The 18416-nt window shown below is 32.8% G+C and overlaps 1 protein-coding gene and 1 pseudogene across 2 annotated transcripts; both read left to right on the forward strand.

The window, feature by feature from the left end:
* The first annotated feature begins 7828 nt into the window (after nucleotides 1-7828).
* LOC144546233 (uncharacterized) lies at nucleotides 7829-11170 on the forward strand. The gene has a single exon (XM_078294778.1). It carries the CDS (start codon nucleotides 7829-7831, stop codon nucleotides 11168-11170), a length of 3342 nt encoding a protein of 1113 aa, XP_078150904.1.
* A 4207-nt stretch (nucleotides 11171-15377) lies between these two features.
* Nucleotides 15378-17090, forward strand: LOC144546234 (AAA-ATPase At3g28580 pseudogene; annotated as a pseudogene). The gene is made up of 2 exons (XR_013508725.1): nucleotides 15378-15830; nucleotides 16109-17090. The product of XR_013508725.1 is annotated as an AAA-ATPase At3g28580 pseudogene (transcript).
* The last annotated feature ends 1326 nt before the right edge of the window (nucleotides 17091-18416 follow it).

The raw sequence follows: 18416 nt of genomic DNA on the forward strand, positions 1-18416 counted from the left end.
TGTATTATCTTTTTCAAAATGTAAGAGTAGTGTTTTTTCTTAAAAATAAAATTAGTACACAACAATCTACATACATACTATGTTATGGTGTACATGATATTCTATAAAGAGATAACCGTGTATCTTCTATAGTGACAAATGAATTAAAAGTTCGTGATTCGAAAATAATTTGAAACTTTTTGAAATTATTCGGAATAGAGATCTATCTTACAATAGAGCAAAAAACACCAAAAAAAATGTTATGAGGGAACTTCGGAAAAAATTCATGAACAATTAATAAAATTTGGAAAAAATTTGTAAAATTCACGAATTATTCGAGTTTAATTCGGTCAAAATTTAATTAACCAAATAATTCGCCATTCAGTTCGATATCACCGAAAAAACAAATTATTCAGATTAAATTTATAAATAATTTACAAATCTTGTGACTATGGTATCTTCTTCACCGTCTTCTTATATTCAAAATTTTTTGAACTTGTTCTCTTCTCTAGATCTCCTAATTGGATTCCACAATAATGCGGCACAATTACTCAAGCTTTAAAATCTAACAACATTAAAACGGCAATGGTTTGAATTGAAATAGGAGAGAGAACATAGAGGATGAAAACATTAAATGTTGGCTCAGTGCTATCAATCAAAATTGATTGCTCTTGCTTGCCACAGTTTTGAACTTTTGACTATAGCCTGCATGTAGAGAGAGAGATCTTTTTTGACTAGTGACTAGTGAGAGAGATTCTGTCAGATATTTCTTTACTAGTCTCGTCCCCTCAAAGCTGCCACCACTTCCCTTTATTAGCATTCAATCCGCTGCAACTGATTGAACACCGTCAGCTTTTCATTGTAGTTCGATTGAACTCTACAACCATAGCAGCGGATGGGGAGACCTTTTCATTAATTTCTTACGATTCTGTTTATAGTTCAATATATTATTTTATTTATTCAGATGTGAATTCTTTTTAATGCTTATTCATACAAATACAAGTTATTATTTATGTTTACGGTTAAGTTTATTATTTTATTCTTTCAAATGTTAATTTTGTTTACTGATGTAGTTTATTTTTTCAGTAGTTGTAATTTGATTTGTTCATATGCTAATCTCAAGAAAGGAGATAAGATTTTTTTTTAATAGTTTTAAATGTGGTGATTAGCCTAAGATTTTTTTAATAATTTAAATGTGGTGATTAGCTTGCCAACATTCACAAAGATGCTACAACGAACATCAGGTATCGGTTCATCTTTTCTAATTGGAATCTGACTACCGCCATTTCGGATTTGAATTTTGGGAAAAGATTTGGAGAAAGAAGGCAATCCAATCACCATTTTAGTTTAGAACAACTGGGAACGAAAGGGGAAGAGAGGAGCGACACGAAACAAAACGAGACGAGACATGGGCTTAGTCAGTCTGTTGCTGTGAACGCCATCGCCTAAGTCAAAGTCGTTCAAGTCCCGATTAGCTTGGTTATCAAAAGACAATGGCATCTAATTATTTCATTATTAAATGTCTGGAAATATCCACAATTTCTGATTTTGTATTTTTACATTTAAAAAAAAAGATGATATAATTAAGGAACATTTAATTCAACTAATAAAAGTAAAAGGCGCCAATTTTTTTGCTTTTCCTTGGGTTAGTAAATATAAGGAAAAAATGATCAAACAAAAAGATGAAATGAAGTGATAGGAGTTCAGTAGAGGGCATATTCTTGTAACTTCTAGTAAATAATTTGGATTGCTATTTTTGTAAGTTAAGTATTATTATGTGTACCGAATTTTAATTATATGATTAATTATTTAATATGACAATTAGTAAGTAAAAAAATGAACTAATTAAGTATTTTTTATTGAAGAAATTGGATTAGATACGACGAATTCTTATAATGATAGAAAGGTATCAAAAGATTTTATTTTTGGCTGCACAATATGTTACACTGAAAGCGTAACATAAAATTCATAGAAGAACAAAGAACGATATATATGGATAAATATACGGATTGGTCAATTAACAGATATGAATACATATATGATCCATATACAGTTGTGAAATTATAAAATTGACATCACTTATGTTATCTCCACGTTGTGACAGTTCATTTAAGATTCCAGTTATTAATTAGCGCTTTGTTAACACTATTCTTTATCGGTTATAGTTATTTACTATTTCAAATGTATAATCCAAGCAATATTTTTACTAATCCGAATAGCACCATTTTTATACTAATATGAAAATCACTATTTATTTTCTATTCTTAAATTTCACTATTCTAACTATTTTAACTTCCATTCAAATGTACCCTAAATAGAACATAAATTCTCTTTATTTAGTTCGAAGCAGACACCATGTGATTTCACTACGAACCGCATGCGTTTTGGGCCAGAGAAATTAACAATAAGTTAGAGAAAAAATGTATAAATGCCATCGGCATGCGTTTTGTGACAAATTGCACGCTGTATGAATACATAACAGACCCACAAAGGAAAATGAGATAAAATGCGCAAGTCCAAACTGATTGCGGTATAAATATGGCATCAACTAATCTGTTTTTCCTAAAAAAAATTATTTAATTATTATTTTATAAGATCAAAGATTAATTACCCAACAATAATTGTCAGATTCTCGTACTAGAAGTGGACTCCTCCATAAATGCGGGGGACAGGTTCTTTAATAGTATATGAAAGCTATGGGTAGGGTAGCCAACCAAGTGATTCGCTCTCAGAACAAAAAAGTTGATTATGAGCATATTATATTTATAATCTATATTATACAAGCTAATTTAGCTGCATTTCTGTAGAAGCATATATGTTGCTTTACTTTGGTACTTAAATATTTGATGATAATTTTTTTGTAAAGCAAAAGTTGCCCTTTCTGAAGTGAAGATATAATTACTTTATTTTTGGTTTAACATAATTAATTAGAACTTTTCATGCAAAATCTTTTACTTAGATTTGAGGTGTGACTTTGTGGGAATCTTCTGATAGAATAAGTGTAGGTCTTGTAATTAATTTTCTTGGCCCCTTTTTCAACATATTTTACGTATGAAAATTTTCTTATATATAGTGCAGCATAAAAGAAAATTTTAAAATATTCAACGGAATACTGGTCTTGTTTATTTGTTGGGAAATATCTTTTAGATGGTGTCCTTAATTACTTTTTATATGCTATTTAATTTCATACTTATTTCATGATCACTAAGATATTTTCTTTTTGTTGTGAATATGGTAGAAATAAAAATTTCGGCTTTAATTGGCTACTTGCATTGCATGCAAAACAGCTCATCCTTGTGATCCAGGAGCTTTTGAAATGGACGAGTTTGAACCCAATTCAAAATGAAACTTGGCATGAACAAATAATACATGAAGAATCACTCACTTTCCAATAAATAAAAATAAAAAAACTTTTCATCCAAATACATAAATGTTATATATTCCGGTTGTAAGATTTACTATAATATTTGATGAGAATCAAGATTTACTAAACATAAAATATTCCGGTTGTAAGATTTATTATAAAAAAGATGAAATTGTATTTAGTAGTTCAATATATTCATCCCATATCATAAAGTTAAAATATATTTTAAAATTTTATTCACTAAAATGTATGGTATATACTGGAACAATCACAAACAGAATTATTGAAGGTTAATAAACTATAGAACAAAATTAATTTAACAGAGTAATTATTTCTTTCCCTGACCTTTCTCGCCTCAAACGTGGAATTTTTTTATAAACCATAATTAACAAATCACTTTTTGCGGAACCAGCATGAGTACTTTGGATTTTTGAAAAACCAGAAGGACCGAATGCTCCATTCGGTCTCCAGTTTTTCCTTTTCTCCAGACCGAATGGAGCACTCGGTCTCAACCATTTTTTCAACTTTTTCACAATTTCCTGTGCAGCGGATGGTGCGGTATATGCCTCCAGACCGAATACAGCATTCGGTCTTGATTTTTTTTTTTTCCAATAAAATCCATTTCCACCGACATTTCACATCATTACAAGTTAGAAATGGTGCGGTATATGGTAGCACTTTTACCTTTTGTTTCTGTGCACGCACCGACATAATCCGTCTATATAAGACATAGAGCATTATGTTAGCTGAAAATCAACTCTCCCAAGCGTATCCAATTCACTCCCTTCTCAAGTTTTTCTTCTCCAATTCACTCTTCCATTTTCACCATTTATAGCTGAAAATCAAGCTCCATCGCAATATTGTGTTTTTACATATCGGCCTTTGCATTATGTTGGTAGCTTTCATCTAAATATTGTAGTAAGTTTTTTTTTAAATTACGTTCATTGGAGCATCTTTTATTTGAAGATATTAACTGTATTTTTATTTTCATTAGAAAAATCATATAAAATAAATAAATCGATATATAAATAAACTACATGCAAATAAATCGATATATAAATAAACTACATGCAAATAAAATAAATAAATCATAAGAGCATCTTTTAGTTAAACTACAATTATTACATAAACTACATGCAAATAAATTACTATATAAATAATTTTTTTATACTACAATTACTACATAAACATTTATTTATACTACAATTAGTCCATAAGCCATTTATACTACTAAAAAAATACATTACTACCAAAAATAAGAAAAAATTACACAAAAACTATTTATTTATACTACCATTACTACATAAATCATTTATGCTACTAAACCATTTATTCTAACTATTTATTTATAATTTCGGATTATTAAGCAAAAATAAGAGAATTAAACTCCATACCTAACGAAACTTGTAGATCTGAAGCTCTTCTTGTTCTTCTTTCAAAAATACACAAACCTATATAATTAGAATTAAAATTAAACTAATAATTAGAGAGTAAAAAAAAAATTTTGAGGCAGCCACGGAGAGAGAAGAGACAGGGAGAAAAAATGGTGAAGGGGGGGGGGGGAACGCCAAAGCAGAGACGGGGTGCACTTTAATAAATCTCAAGACCGAATGGTCTACTCGATCTGGACCTTCCAGGATCTTCTGTGGCACCTACAGGGAAAATGTGAAAAATTACTTGAGACCGAGTGCTCCATTCGGTCTGGAGAAAAGGAAAAACTGGAGACCGAATGGAGCATTCGGTCCTTCTGATTTTTCAAAAATCCAAAGTACTCATGCTGGTTCCGCAAAAAGTGATTTGTTAATTATGGTTTATAAAAAAAAATTCCTCAAACGTCCCCCAACTGTAACAAATTTCACCAACTGTCAAACCCCAGTAAAAATCAATAATAAAGTCTCTCTCTCTCTCTCTCTTTCTTGTCAAAGCCATAACATCAATTTCGTACCCCTCATCTTAATTTATTAAAACCTCCAATAGTAACTCTCTAAGAAGGAAAAGATCAAGATCAAGCAATTAGGGAACAACCAAGACAGAGCGAGATAGATTCGCATTGGTGTTGAGCGGGAAGCGGGGGAGAAGCAAGCGGAGGTAATACGATAGTTCTGGTGTCATCAATGTCGTTTAAGAGAGCATTGAGGAGGCAGACGGTGTCGGCGGTCTGGCCAAGCATGGATGCCGATGAGTTTATAAAGCTCCTATTTGGGTCGAGCCATCTGGATCGATCCGATAAGCACATGTTGTATTATTAGCTAGAATGGACTCGGCTGAAATCAAAATTTTGAAATGGGAAATAAATGGTTGGGTCTACAGTAGTTGGAGAAGAAATTATAACTGAAATGAATTTGGGTGTCTATATTTGAGACTTCAATTTAGTTTAGTCGATTTGAATAAATCTGTTTCGAAAGATAGCAAGCTGAGAATTAAAAGAACTGGGCTTAGACATTTTTTTTTTCTTGGGCTCTGTTAAAAAGAAAAAGAAAATGGTAGATTAATTAAGAACTTGTGCCTTGAGCTGACAGTTTTGAAAGTTTAGCTAGAACAAAACATAACATGTCTTACATTTGATGAAGGCCTTCAGATAGTTAATTAAATATTTGATAGAGTATGTACCTTAGATAAATAGAAACTTAATTATGAGGATACAGCAATTGTCTGTTGAATGCCTTGCAAAACACCACTTGTGCTGGGACGTGGCATTACTCCGTTAGAAGACCGTTGCCAACTACGACATGCATTAGTTAACATCCATTAAACTAGTCATTATCAAGTCGTTCATACAATTAGCATTAAGGCATTAAACTCATGAGGAATCATTTAATTGTTTTAACTCATGCATTTGTTTTTCATTGTCACAATGCAGCTGGTAGAATCGTCACAAATTAAGTATTCTAGGTTTAACATCATAATTCCGGCCCTCACATATATGACCCTTATATATACACACACACACACGTTATTTCATAATCTTTTTGTCATTCAAAATTTTCTATTTAAATTTCTGTTGGAAAAAACAATATATATGGAATTTCATGACCTTGTAGCGGGTCAAAATTTTGATTGTCAGGGTACAAGGTACAAATATTTAGACAACGATGTTCGTTATTTTTTATACAAGCGTTGTCTTCCTTGTGGAATTAAGTTTAATACTGAAGAACAACAAGATGCACACGTGAGACATGATCCGGTGCACAACGGGAACGTTTTTTGTCGGCAATGTCGTCAACCTCTCCCGCCATTGACTAATGTGAGGATGGCGCATTCGGTTCATATTCATATCAACTTTGAGGAAGATCTACAGTTCGGCCCGCCTCCTGAATTAGACGTGGAAGACGATTTGCCTCACGCCTTGTTCGCACAACTCGTTATTGACGAACAGCAGACCGGGTCTTCATTATCTTCATCAGACGAAGAGGAAGGCGAAGAGGAAGGCGAAGAGGAAGACGAAGAGGAAGGCGAAGAGGAAAACAAAGAGGAAGGCGAAGAGGAAGGTGAAGAGGAAAACAAAGAGGAAGGCGAAGAGGACGGAGATTCCTCCTCTTCCTCAGGCGAAGAAGAAGGCCTTTATTAGGTTAAAAGTGTTTTGATTAATTATAGCTTAATAAATTTAATCCTTTACGTTAATGCTTTTGTTGTTTTAGTTTTAATAAAACAAGATTAATAGAAATGTCACATTAATATTTTCATATTAATGTAGATAATTAATATTTAATAATTTAATTTCAACTTTTGAACTTTCAGATTTTATAATAAAAGTCCCACCTGACTCAAGTTATTTTGTTTATTATTTTCAGTTACTAATTTCATATTCCCACTGTGCAAAATGTTACACATGAGCATTTTATGCATGAAACAAGCATATTTTTTGTACGAGCATTTTAATTATGTAATGAGCATGAAAGATATTATGTATATTTTATGTATGAGGCAACAGTAATTTGTAACATGACATAAAATATATTAAAATTTATGTACCAGACCGTGTATGATGAGATCTGAGTTGTATATTTTATTTTGTCACGAATCTCAAAGCGGACCATCCTATATTTCAAGTTTCAAACAGATTCTGAATGATTTTAGCTCATCATAACAGCTATGGGTATATATATATATTATACGAATATCGATATATATTAATTAATAGAAATAACAAACTAATTAACAATTAATATATCAATCCAATAAAGTGTATATATAAGCTACTCGATCTTAATTACTGCTACAAGGAGTCGTCCAATAAAGTAAACATGATCAATATTCGTTCTAAATTGTTGAAATTTGCTCTCAAAACCTCTTTCCATTACATTTAATTCTTCTACAGCAAGCGTACGTCATGCTCTGCACAAGCAGGAGATTTACCTGTCCGTTTTCGTTTTGCTTGTAAAGGTTTTGAGGGCAAAAAAGGTTGACAGGCACTAAGTGTTTATTTAGTGCATAATTTCGCCAAAGAAGAAATTATATTGAATATAGACACTAACTATATCACCAATGTTAAAAAAAGAACTGTGGATTGAATTAGATGCTATTAGAGCTTCTTGCAGAGATCCATGGATAATTAGTGGTGACTTTAATGTGATTAGGAATCCACAAGAGAAATCAGGGACTAACTTTGATGTCTCTATTAGTAAAAGGTTCAACCAGTTTATTAATAGGCATAACCTTGTTGAACAAAAACTCACTAGTCGAAAATATACCTGGTCCAATGGTACCAACTTTGCGTTACTTGATAGGTTCCTTACAATAATAAACTGGGACCAACAATACCCTCATACCTCTGTTCTGGACTTGTGTAAAAATGGTTCAGACCATTGTCCTATACTACTGCAAATAGAAAAAGATATTCAATCGAATAGAAATTCATTTAGAATAGATCCTCTTTGGTTAGAACAAGAAGATTTTTGTGCTTTAATAGATAAATGGTGGAAAGAATACCCACTAGATCCCTCTAATTTAGCTTCCAGCTGGGTTCAAAAACTAAGCTTTCTTAGACGAAAAATAAGAGGGTGGGCTAGGAATTTTTATGGTCAGAAAAAGAAGACCAAACAATCCATTCTGCATAGATTGAATTCCCTAGATACAATCAGAGAAACTAGAGACCTCTCTTATATAGAGAAAGAGGAATGGCAGTCCCTCCATTCTAAACTAGACGATATTTATTTAGAAGACGAATTATATTGGAAACATAGAGCCAAGCAAAAGTGGTTAGATGAGGGGGATCAAAACACCAAATATTTCCATGCTCTAGCTAATAATAGGAAAAAGAAGAATAGAATTAATTCATTAGATATTAATAATACCACCACCACTTCCCCATATGAGATTCAACAACATCTATTTGCTTCTTACAAAGATATCCTAGGAATAACAGGTATTAAATATGCGTCATTGAAACCACAATTCTGGGCTGATCATGAAAAAGTCTCCCTCCAAGAAAACTCCCTTCTTGTTGCCCCTTTCACTTTAGATGACATCAAAAAAGCCCTTTTTGACTGTGAAGCCAGTGGGACACCAGGCCCGGATGGCTTTTCATTTCAATTTTATCAGCATTTTTGGTTAGTTGTACACACAGATTTAGCACTTCTGTGCACTCACTTTCATGACAACATATTGCAGTTAGACAAACTTAATAAATCCATCATTTGTCTTATCCCCAAAGAGGCCAATGCTTCTACTATAAACAAATTTAGGCCCATAAGTTTAGTCAACTGTAGTTTTAAATTGATCTCCAAAATCCTCACTCACAGACTAGGTCATGTCATGCACAGAATTATTGACGATAGTCAAGCAGCTTTCTTGCCCGGTAGGAATATCCTTGATAACATAGTCATTAGTCAAGAGCTTATTCACTATAGTAAACATCACAATCAACAAGGCATTGTAGTAAAAGTAGATTTTGAGAAGGCCTACGATAAGATCCATTGGACCTATCTGTTAGAAATCTTAGTTAGTCGAGGTTTTCACCCTACTTGGATATCTTGGATACAATCCTGGTTAGTTAGTTCTCAATCATGTTTAACAGTGAATGATGAACTTACCCCCTATTTCTATTGTAAACGAGGGGTAAGACAAGGGGATCCTCTATCCCCTTTCCTGTTTATTCTAGCAGCCGACACTCTTAGTAGAATTTTTAACAAAGGTAATCAAGCCCAAACATTACAAGGGTTAGGACCAAAATGTTTTCATGATCGAGCCATTACTAACTGCCATTATGCCGACGATACAATTTTGTTTTTAGAGGCTAGGGATGCAGTGATAGAATCCGCTTGGTGGGCTATGAAAGCCTTTGAAGCTTTGTCAGGGATCAAAATCAATCTAAGTAAAACAGAGATGTATGGGATAAATATCGACAATCTGTCCCATTTTGCAGAAATTTTTCAATGTTCCACTTCTCAATTCCCTATTAGGTATCTGGGCCTCCCGCTTCATGATAGGAAATTATTAGTCTCCGACTGGCACTTCCTTATAGACAAATTTGAGAAAAAACTTCCCAATTGGAAAGGTCACTTATTATCCATAGGAGGTAGACATACTCTTCTTAATTCCGTGTTGTCGGCCACTCCTTTATATGCTATGTCTTTACATAAAATTCCCTATACAATTATTGCAGAAATAGATAAAATTAGGTGTAGGTTTCTATGGCAAGGCACATCTAGATCTCGAAAGAAATATGCCTTAGTTAATTGGAGGAAAATATGCTTAGCTAAAGAATATGGTGGATTAGGGATCTTAGATCTTAGAGATATGAATCAAGCATTATTAGCTAAATGGTGGTGGAAATTCAAAGACCCCACCTACCGTAGTCATTGGAAAACCTTAATTTGTCACATTTATCAAATAGATACACTTCACACACCTTTTTCTACTTTCTGGAAATCTGTCATGAGTCTTGATAATCTTGGTTCCTGTAGTACTCAATTTACGCCAGGAAGTTCATCATGTGTGAGGTTTTGGGAGGACATTTGGCACGATAATTGTGCTCTCTCCTCTCAGTTTTCGCAACTTTATGCAATGTGCACTAATAAAAATATTCTGCTTTCAGAGGTTATACACTCTCAGGGGCAGCAGGTGCAATTCTGTGATATCCTAGATGGGGTTGCATTAGCCGAATGGAACCACTTATTAGCCTTTCTTAGCCAGATTTCATTTACACATATCCAGGATAAGTTAGCTTGGCGGTGGGATCATACCGGGAATTTCACCGTTAGCTCGTTATATAAATTCCTCAATCACAGAGGAGTGCTTACACCACACCCTTTTTTGTGGTGGAAATTACCATTACCCCCAAAAATTAAAATATTCATGTGGCTAGTGAGCCAGAATAGAATTCTCACTAAATCAAATCTTAGGAAGAAAGGGTGGGATGGTGATACCACTTGTGTATTCTGTGATAACGACGAGACTGCTAATCACTTATTTTTGACATGCCCGTTAGCTATGCAAATTTGGCAACTTTGGTGTCCTAGTAGATCTATAACTGTTGGCTGGTCTACTATTACCGAAATTATTTCATATGCAGTGTCTTTACCAGCTCACCATAGAACAGTTTTCCTTATATTAGTTAGTGCTATTTGTTGGACCCTATGGAAACATCGTAATGAAATCTGTTTTCAAAATTCCAAGGTTAAAGATGCTAGGAATATCAACTATCTAATTATCTCACTACTGTATTATTGGACAGCTAATAAGAGGGTCAAAAAGCACATCCAGACTGCGGCACATCGTTGGATTCCTGAAGAAGAAATCCTTGAGGTGGAGCCTTTACGAATGATGTTCTCTGGAGATGATGAAGTGCTGTCAAACCATCCAACTGAATCAGAAAGTACCACCTGACTTGTGGGAAGCCGCAGAATGAATGCTCCACCCCCAATAGACAAAGAGATTGATGTTTTTGTTTTGTAGATACTTAGTAAATGCTGATCAAAGCGTTGTTGATTAGCTATTTTGGAGTTACGCGCTAATACCATCTCACAAACTTTTAGCCAAAGTTTAGGTCTGCTTCTGTTTAAAGCAGATAATACTTTGTGAATTGGAGGACCTATTACAGGTCTCCTACCATTTTGTGAACTGTGTAAGTTTCATTCTGATTAATGAAACTGGGCTACTGCCTTTTTAACCAAAAAAAAAAAAAAAAACTATATCACCAATGGGTTTTCAAGCCCAAGCCCAAGACACATTCGATTGTTCATGAGAGAACCAAGGGATTCAGTTACAAGTATAGCCAAGCTAATTAATATTCATGTTTTGATTAATTATGATAAACCTAAAACCAGACAACTTAGCATGACACGGTATTGAGGTTAGTATCTTTTATGTTTTATTTATTATATTCATTGCATATTTATATATAAAACATTTTAGATGATACACAATTAAAAATGCTTTTTGCATGCATGCTATTATGTAGCTAGTAGGTAGGAAACAACTTGCTTGGTATAATACGTGCTGAATATTTTGATCGATGTACTTTTGTTTTTATTGTATCGTCTCAAATGCACAAACTAGGCTTATAGTTACCGAGGCAACATTTAATTTCTTTTTCATTATTGTGAATGCAATTGTAGAATTTACTACCAAGGACAAATAAGAACATATATAGTACTCTGACTCTTACAATAAATTATTTACTAACTGCTAATCAATTGTATAAATTATTTGATGACATGAATGCAAACAAAAAAATTATCATTCCTAATTAAGTAGTGATCTCCATTGGTTAAAATAGATGTACAAGATGGAATAAGTGTTTTTTTTAGAATAGAAAAAGAGTTGTATATAATTAAATAGGGAGAGAGGGAGGGAGAAACAAATGAAAAATGAGAAATGGATGATACGGAAAATTAAAACTTGTTGTGTGTACTATTAAGACTTGCCTTCTCCAATACAAAGACATGTAATTAAAACATATTGATCCGTTTTAGAATTACCATTGACACTATTAAGACTTGTTATATGAGATGTAAGTAATCAAATATGGACGTTAGCGGTATATTTAATAGTTTATCTACAGAGTATATTTAATTGGAAAACTATTATTGTGACTTGAGAAAAGAGCTATAAAAGCTTGTGAATATATAGGATTATTAAGACTTGTTGAAAGAACTATTAAGGCTTGGGTAAAATTACGATGGTAGAGGCAATCGGATGAAAAAGCCTAAGGCCCTATTCGGCCTCCAAGTGGGAATGAGCACAGAAATTAAAATGAAAAGTACTGTTTCCATGGAAAAAAAAATTTCAGTTGAATTGAATTTTTTTTTCTCATGGGAATAGTAATGTGGCCGAACAGGGTCTAAGGGAAAGAGAAGCTTTGTTGGAGCGGTGAAATTTCACGGAGAAACAGAAGAAGAGATCGGTAAAATCCAAAATCGCTGATCCAACGGTGGCTTCTGATTTTACTATTTTATTAAGCCACCGTTGGATCAACGATATTCAAAGTGACTTAATAAATAGTTAAAAAATTCAGAAAAATATAAAATTTGGTCTCCAAGCACATATTAATATGGAGAACAAGATGAACGGTTTAGATCGGCTATTTGGAATTTGAAATTTGAAATTTGGACCGGTGGCACTTTGGCCGAAGTGCTACTGAAAGCATATTAGGGATCGAAGTGCTACCAAAATCTCAGAAATTAATAAGACATATGGCATATTAGGGATCCGTATGTGCTATCAAAATCGCATATTGGGGTAAAATCCAAAATCGCATTAATTTTCGGCCGAAGTGATACCAAAATCTCATATAACAAAATTCATAATTACAGAAACTAAATATGTTTTAATTACGGATCAAAATGTGTGTCTTATTTTGGGGTCATTTTCAATAAAATTAGTTTTCACTAAATATGTGTATCCATATGGCATTCATTTTGGGGTCATTTTAATTACGGATCAATATCTGGCAAAATTACGGATCTGCAAATAAGTTTAAAGAATAAAAGTAATTTATTTTTGCATTTTAAAGGAAAATGGTTGACGCAATGATAAGTAATGAAGATCCGTGTCTGGTAGATAGTGGAACAACTAATACCATATTGAAAAGTAAGAAATACTTTTCACAATTGCATCTTGGTGAGAATAATATTCACACTATATCTGACACAATTAATTTAATAGAAGGCTCCGGAAGAGTTTGTATTTTGTTACCTGAAGGAACAAAATTAATAATAGATGATGTTTTATATTTAAGAAGATCCAGAAAAAATCTACTAAGCTTTAAAGATATTAGAAATGATGGTTATTATATTGACACTATGAATGACAAAAATTAGGAGTATCTTCATATCACATATATTAAGAATGGCCAGAAGATCATAATTGAAAACATACAAGCAATGTCATCTGAATTATATAGTACTTATATAAGTATAATAGAATCAAATATGATTGCTAACCCGAAGTTAGCTGTTTATAAGCCATTTTTTATATTTGGATAAGACAATTGATAAAATAGAGTTGGACAAAAACTAGAGCATTCAAGGATCATGCTCAATTTGTAATGTGATAATTTCTGGTATGATAAGTTAATTATGAAAAAATTGTTATTTTTTACCAGGTTATACTTTGCTATACTATTTTTTAGTCAAACGTTTACGATAAGTGTATTGAAAATTATTCCTATTTTAGCATATATGAAGTCCTATATAAGTGGAGAGAATGGTCAAGTAGCCTTGTATTGGTCATATATCGAGTCAATTTGTGAAGAAAGGTGATTCAATCCGATTCTTGTCTGCAAATTAATTACCATTAGATTTCACAGGTGAGTTCTTCAATAACTTTTATTGTTTTAGCATTTCCAAATCGTATTTCTTCATTTTTGTCCTCGTTCCGATCAGAGTTTAAAATTCATAAGTTTCATAAGTCTTGCATAATTGAAATTTATTTACCGAAAATCTATATAGGGTCTCCCTATTTTTTGTATGAGATATTCTCGTACTCATTTTACCACTAATATTTTGTATCATCCTTTATTTACTTTATGTGCATGGAATTGATTATGAGCAGGAAGAATATGTTTATCTACAAAAAAGTATAAATTAATTAGCATCGGGTAAATTATTATTTGTAAATTATAGATAGTTAATTAATGCATCCTCAAATAAACTAAAGTTCCAAAACCAACATCATTGTAATCATTTTACATATCAGGACTTATATTTCAATTAAAATATAATGAATTCGTATCCAATGCAACATTTCAATATTAAATATCGTCTTCATAGATTTGAAGGAAGATAATAAACTCATTTTAAGAGATCAATTCATCAATCAAATACATTAGTTCATCATTTTTCATATTTGATCATCTCATTTTAGAGATAATATATACATAGTAATTCATCTATTAATCAGATGAATATTTGTATATTCGAGTTTTAAGATTAGTCTTTCTATGAGTATCATAAATTCAATTTGATTAACTTTTTTTTGTCTTGCTTTTAAGTCTGAGACCTTGAGTAATTTTGTGAATTTTTTTTTGAAGTACTTCAAAAATTATATAGTTTCTCTATATTTATATTCATTTTTGTTGTTGTTACAATAAAGAACAAATGATTCTAAAATTAGAAGGAAATTTCGAAAAAAAAAAGTAAGATATTAAAATAGACATATCAGATATATAATTCAATTTATAATCGGATAGTAACTTTTCTTATTAGAACATGATTTAATTAGATTTTAAAAAATAAGTATCTGAGAAAAGCAACAAATAACTGAAGTTGCGCTCTGAAAATAGCAGGCCCTCTGATTAGGTATTTTTAAATTAGGTAACCTTGCTCTGAAAATAGCGTTTAGCTTAATAGCCCCTTTAATTAGCACCAATTAGCAATTACTTAAAAATTTCTCTGACGAATTGAGGTGCATTTTATCTCTGAGTCCTGCACCATTTTTTCTGCTTTTATTATTCTTGAGGAATAACAGGATCCGTCAAATCACCCAAGCCGCCACAAAATGATTATCTAAGCAATAACACTGGTAAAGGCATACAAATTTTCATTCATTTTCATATCCTTGTGTGTGTTTCTAGCTTATTAACAGTACTGGTCAAGAGAAAAATCTAGAGAGAAGAAAAATAAGAGAAAATGGTAGCAATACCAAGTTGGGCTGGTACCGGTTCGGCAATGGCAAGCTTCCTCTTCGTATGGGCCATAGTTCGCAAACACATGCCGAAAGAACTTCATATCTTCATCTCTACTACTTTCAGAAAGGCGTTTTCTTTTCTCAACCCTTTCAATCATATCAAATTGCACGAATACGATGGCAAGCACATGAGGAAAGACGAGCTGTACTCCGCTGCTGAGGCATACCTCAGCTCTGCATGCCTTGAGCATGCCCGGAGACTAAAGGCTGAGCTCAGAAGGAAAAACGACCGGCCATTCATCACCATTGATGAATACGAGGAGGTGACCGACACCTTTTGTGGTGTGACAGTGTGGTGGCATGCCTCAAAGCAGCTTCCCATATCAACAACAACAGTTAGCAACATGGAAGAACGAAGGTGTTGAAAATTTACATAACATTCCAAAATGACTCTCTCTATATTTTTCTTATTAATATATTTTACACTTGTATACAATTGCAAGTCGTAAGTTTAATTATTAAACGGATTCCATAATATTCCAAGTTAATTTGTAAATGTACGTACTTGCCAAAGGCTTCAAGCTATTTTTTTCTAGATGCAGGTAGCAAACACTGTTTTGTTTTATTAATTAGTAAGACATTACTGGAGTAAAATTTTGTCTATTCCTAAATAATTTTTAAAATATTAATTAATAGGTTCTACCGACTCAGCTTCCACAAGCGCCACCGCAACTTGATAGAGAATGATTATCTGGAGCATGTCCTTACCAAAGGCCGTGCCATTATTGCACGCAATCGGCAACGAAGGCTTTTCACAAATATTGGAGGTGTGAGCCGCAGCATGGTATGGAGTTATGTAGATTTCGAGCATCCCGCTACCTTTGACTCACTCGCCATGGAACACGAAAGGAAGAAAGCGATCATGGATGATCTTGTGATCTTTCGTGAGGGGAAGGAGTACTACAAGCATGTTGGCAAAGCGTGGAAGCGTGGTTATCTCCTGTATGGCCCACCCGGGACCGGCAAATCTACCATGATAGCAGCAATAGCCAACTTCTTAGAGTATGATGTGTATGACCTTGAGCTGACAGCAATCAAGAACAACACAGAGCTGAGGCAGATTTTTCTAGCAACAACCGCCAAGTCCATCATTGTCATTGAGGACATTGACTGCTCTCTCGACCTCACCGGTGAACGCAAGGACAAGAAAAAGAAGAAGTACAAGGATGAAACTGAGGCGCCACCATCAAAAGCTATCGAAGAAGTTGACAAAACCAACAAAGTGACACTTTCTGGGCTTCTTAACTTTATCGACGGGCTATGGTCGGCATGCGGAGGAGAGAGAATTATTATCTTCACAACAAACCACATTGAAAAGCTCGACCCGGCACTGATCAGAAGAGGCAGGATGGACATGCACATCGAGATGTCATACTGCACCTTTGATGCATTCAAGGTGTTGGCCAAGAACTATCTCGGGATCGAGAATCACCCTTTGTTCGATTCAATCAAGGAGCTTCTTCTCGATGTGAAGGTGTCGCCTGCAGATTTAGCGGAAAGCTTGCTAAAAAATTCTGGAATAAAAGATGTGGATGTGTACCTACAAAATTTGATTAAGAATTTAAACAAATCGAAGGAAGAGGCAAAGAAAAACGCTAAAGACATGGCGGCCAATTAAAGGACAAATTCAAAGAAGAAGCTTTATTTTTTTTTATAAAAAACAATAATATTTCTCATAATTTAATAATTGAAAGAATCATTTATATTATTCAAATGATCATTTAAGTAGTGCTCATAATTTACATATTTGTCATATGGATTTACATAATTAAATTATGTCTCATCAACATTTATATAATTTTAGTAACTCTTTTATTTGACAATTTTGACAATTCATTTAACTTAATTAAACCCAAGGTTTTATCAACCATATATAAAAATATTTGGATTATTGATTCGGGTGTTACAATTTTTAAAAGACCAACAGTAATGCAAATTATCGATATATGAAGCTGAACAAACAAATAAGTCTTTTAAAAGTAGTATCAGCTCAACCACTAAGGAAACTATTTGAGTAATGAGAACATTAGTCTATTCATGTCTTCTACTTAATACCATTAATCAACAATGCATTTAACTGAAATAAAAAATTACAATATTTTTATTTATCATTTTTATTACATTTATATATATTTTACAACAAATGTAATTATTAACATATATATATTCTCAATTATCATGTATAAATAAATAAGTGAATGAATAATTGAGTGGATATAAATAAAAATAGATGAAATTAGGGTTAATTGAGGCTATTGGGGATGCTCATTCACGCACCAAAAATTGCTTAATTTGACATTGGCAAAAGCCACCATCGTCAGAGGGAAATTGAATTACTGGAGACAACTCATGCAATAAGAAAGCTATAAAAAAAATTGGGAAGAATGATTAATTCATTTAAGTCTAAACAACTTGAATTGATTAGGAGCAAGAATAGATGGTATCAACTTATGTACATGGCACAACTGGCTTATGTAACATAATTATATGAATTGTATATAGTCATGTATGATTTTCCTAAAGACCTGCATTGCTAATGTTAGCCGCTCATACTTCTAATTAACAATATGACACATTTAATCATTTTTTAAGCTAACAGAAGGTCAAGATCGGTGATGCAATCATTTGAATGTTTATCGAAATTGAGATCGCTTTTAAATTTAGATTGTTTTTAAATAGTGTAAATGCTATTTCATTTGGTTTCTTCCAGTGGCTTCTAAGAAAAAAGTGATTATTCTTAAAATTAAACATATGCAAATAGGTTTCTTATTAATTTTAATTTTTCTACAAATTAACATGAAACAATTTTGACGTTATATATATATAAACAATTTAGATGATTCACAATTAAAAATGATTTTTGCATGCTATATATTAAGTAGTACGTAGGAAACAACTTGCAGTACATACAGTATGGCATAATTTATTCAGTTTTATCATATTG

The sequence above is a fragment of the Carex rostrata genome, chromosome 29 (genome assembly GCF_964058835.1).
Source record: "Carex rostrata chromosome 29, lpCarRost1.2, whole genome shotgun sequence".
NCBI classification, from domain to species: Eukaryota; Viridiplantae; Streptophyta; class Magnoliopsida; order Poales; family Cyperaceae; genus Carex; species Carex rostrata.

Coding starts and splice junctions, on each gene's coding strand:
- LOC144546233 (XM_078294778.1), top strand. CDS start 7,829: ATGTTAAAAAAAGAACTGTGGATTGAATTAGATGCTATTAGAGCTTCT.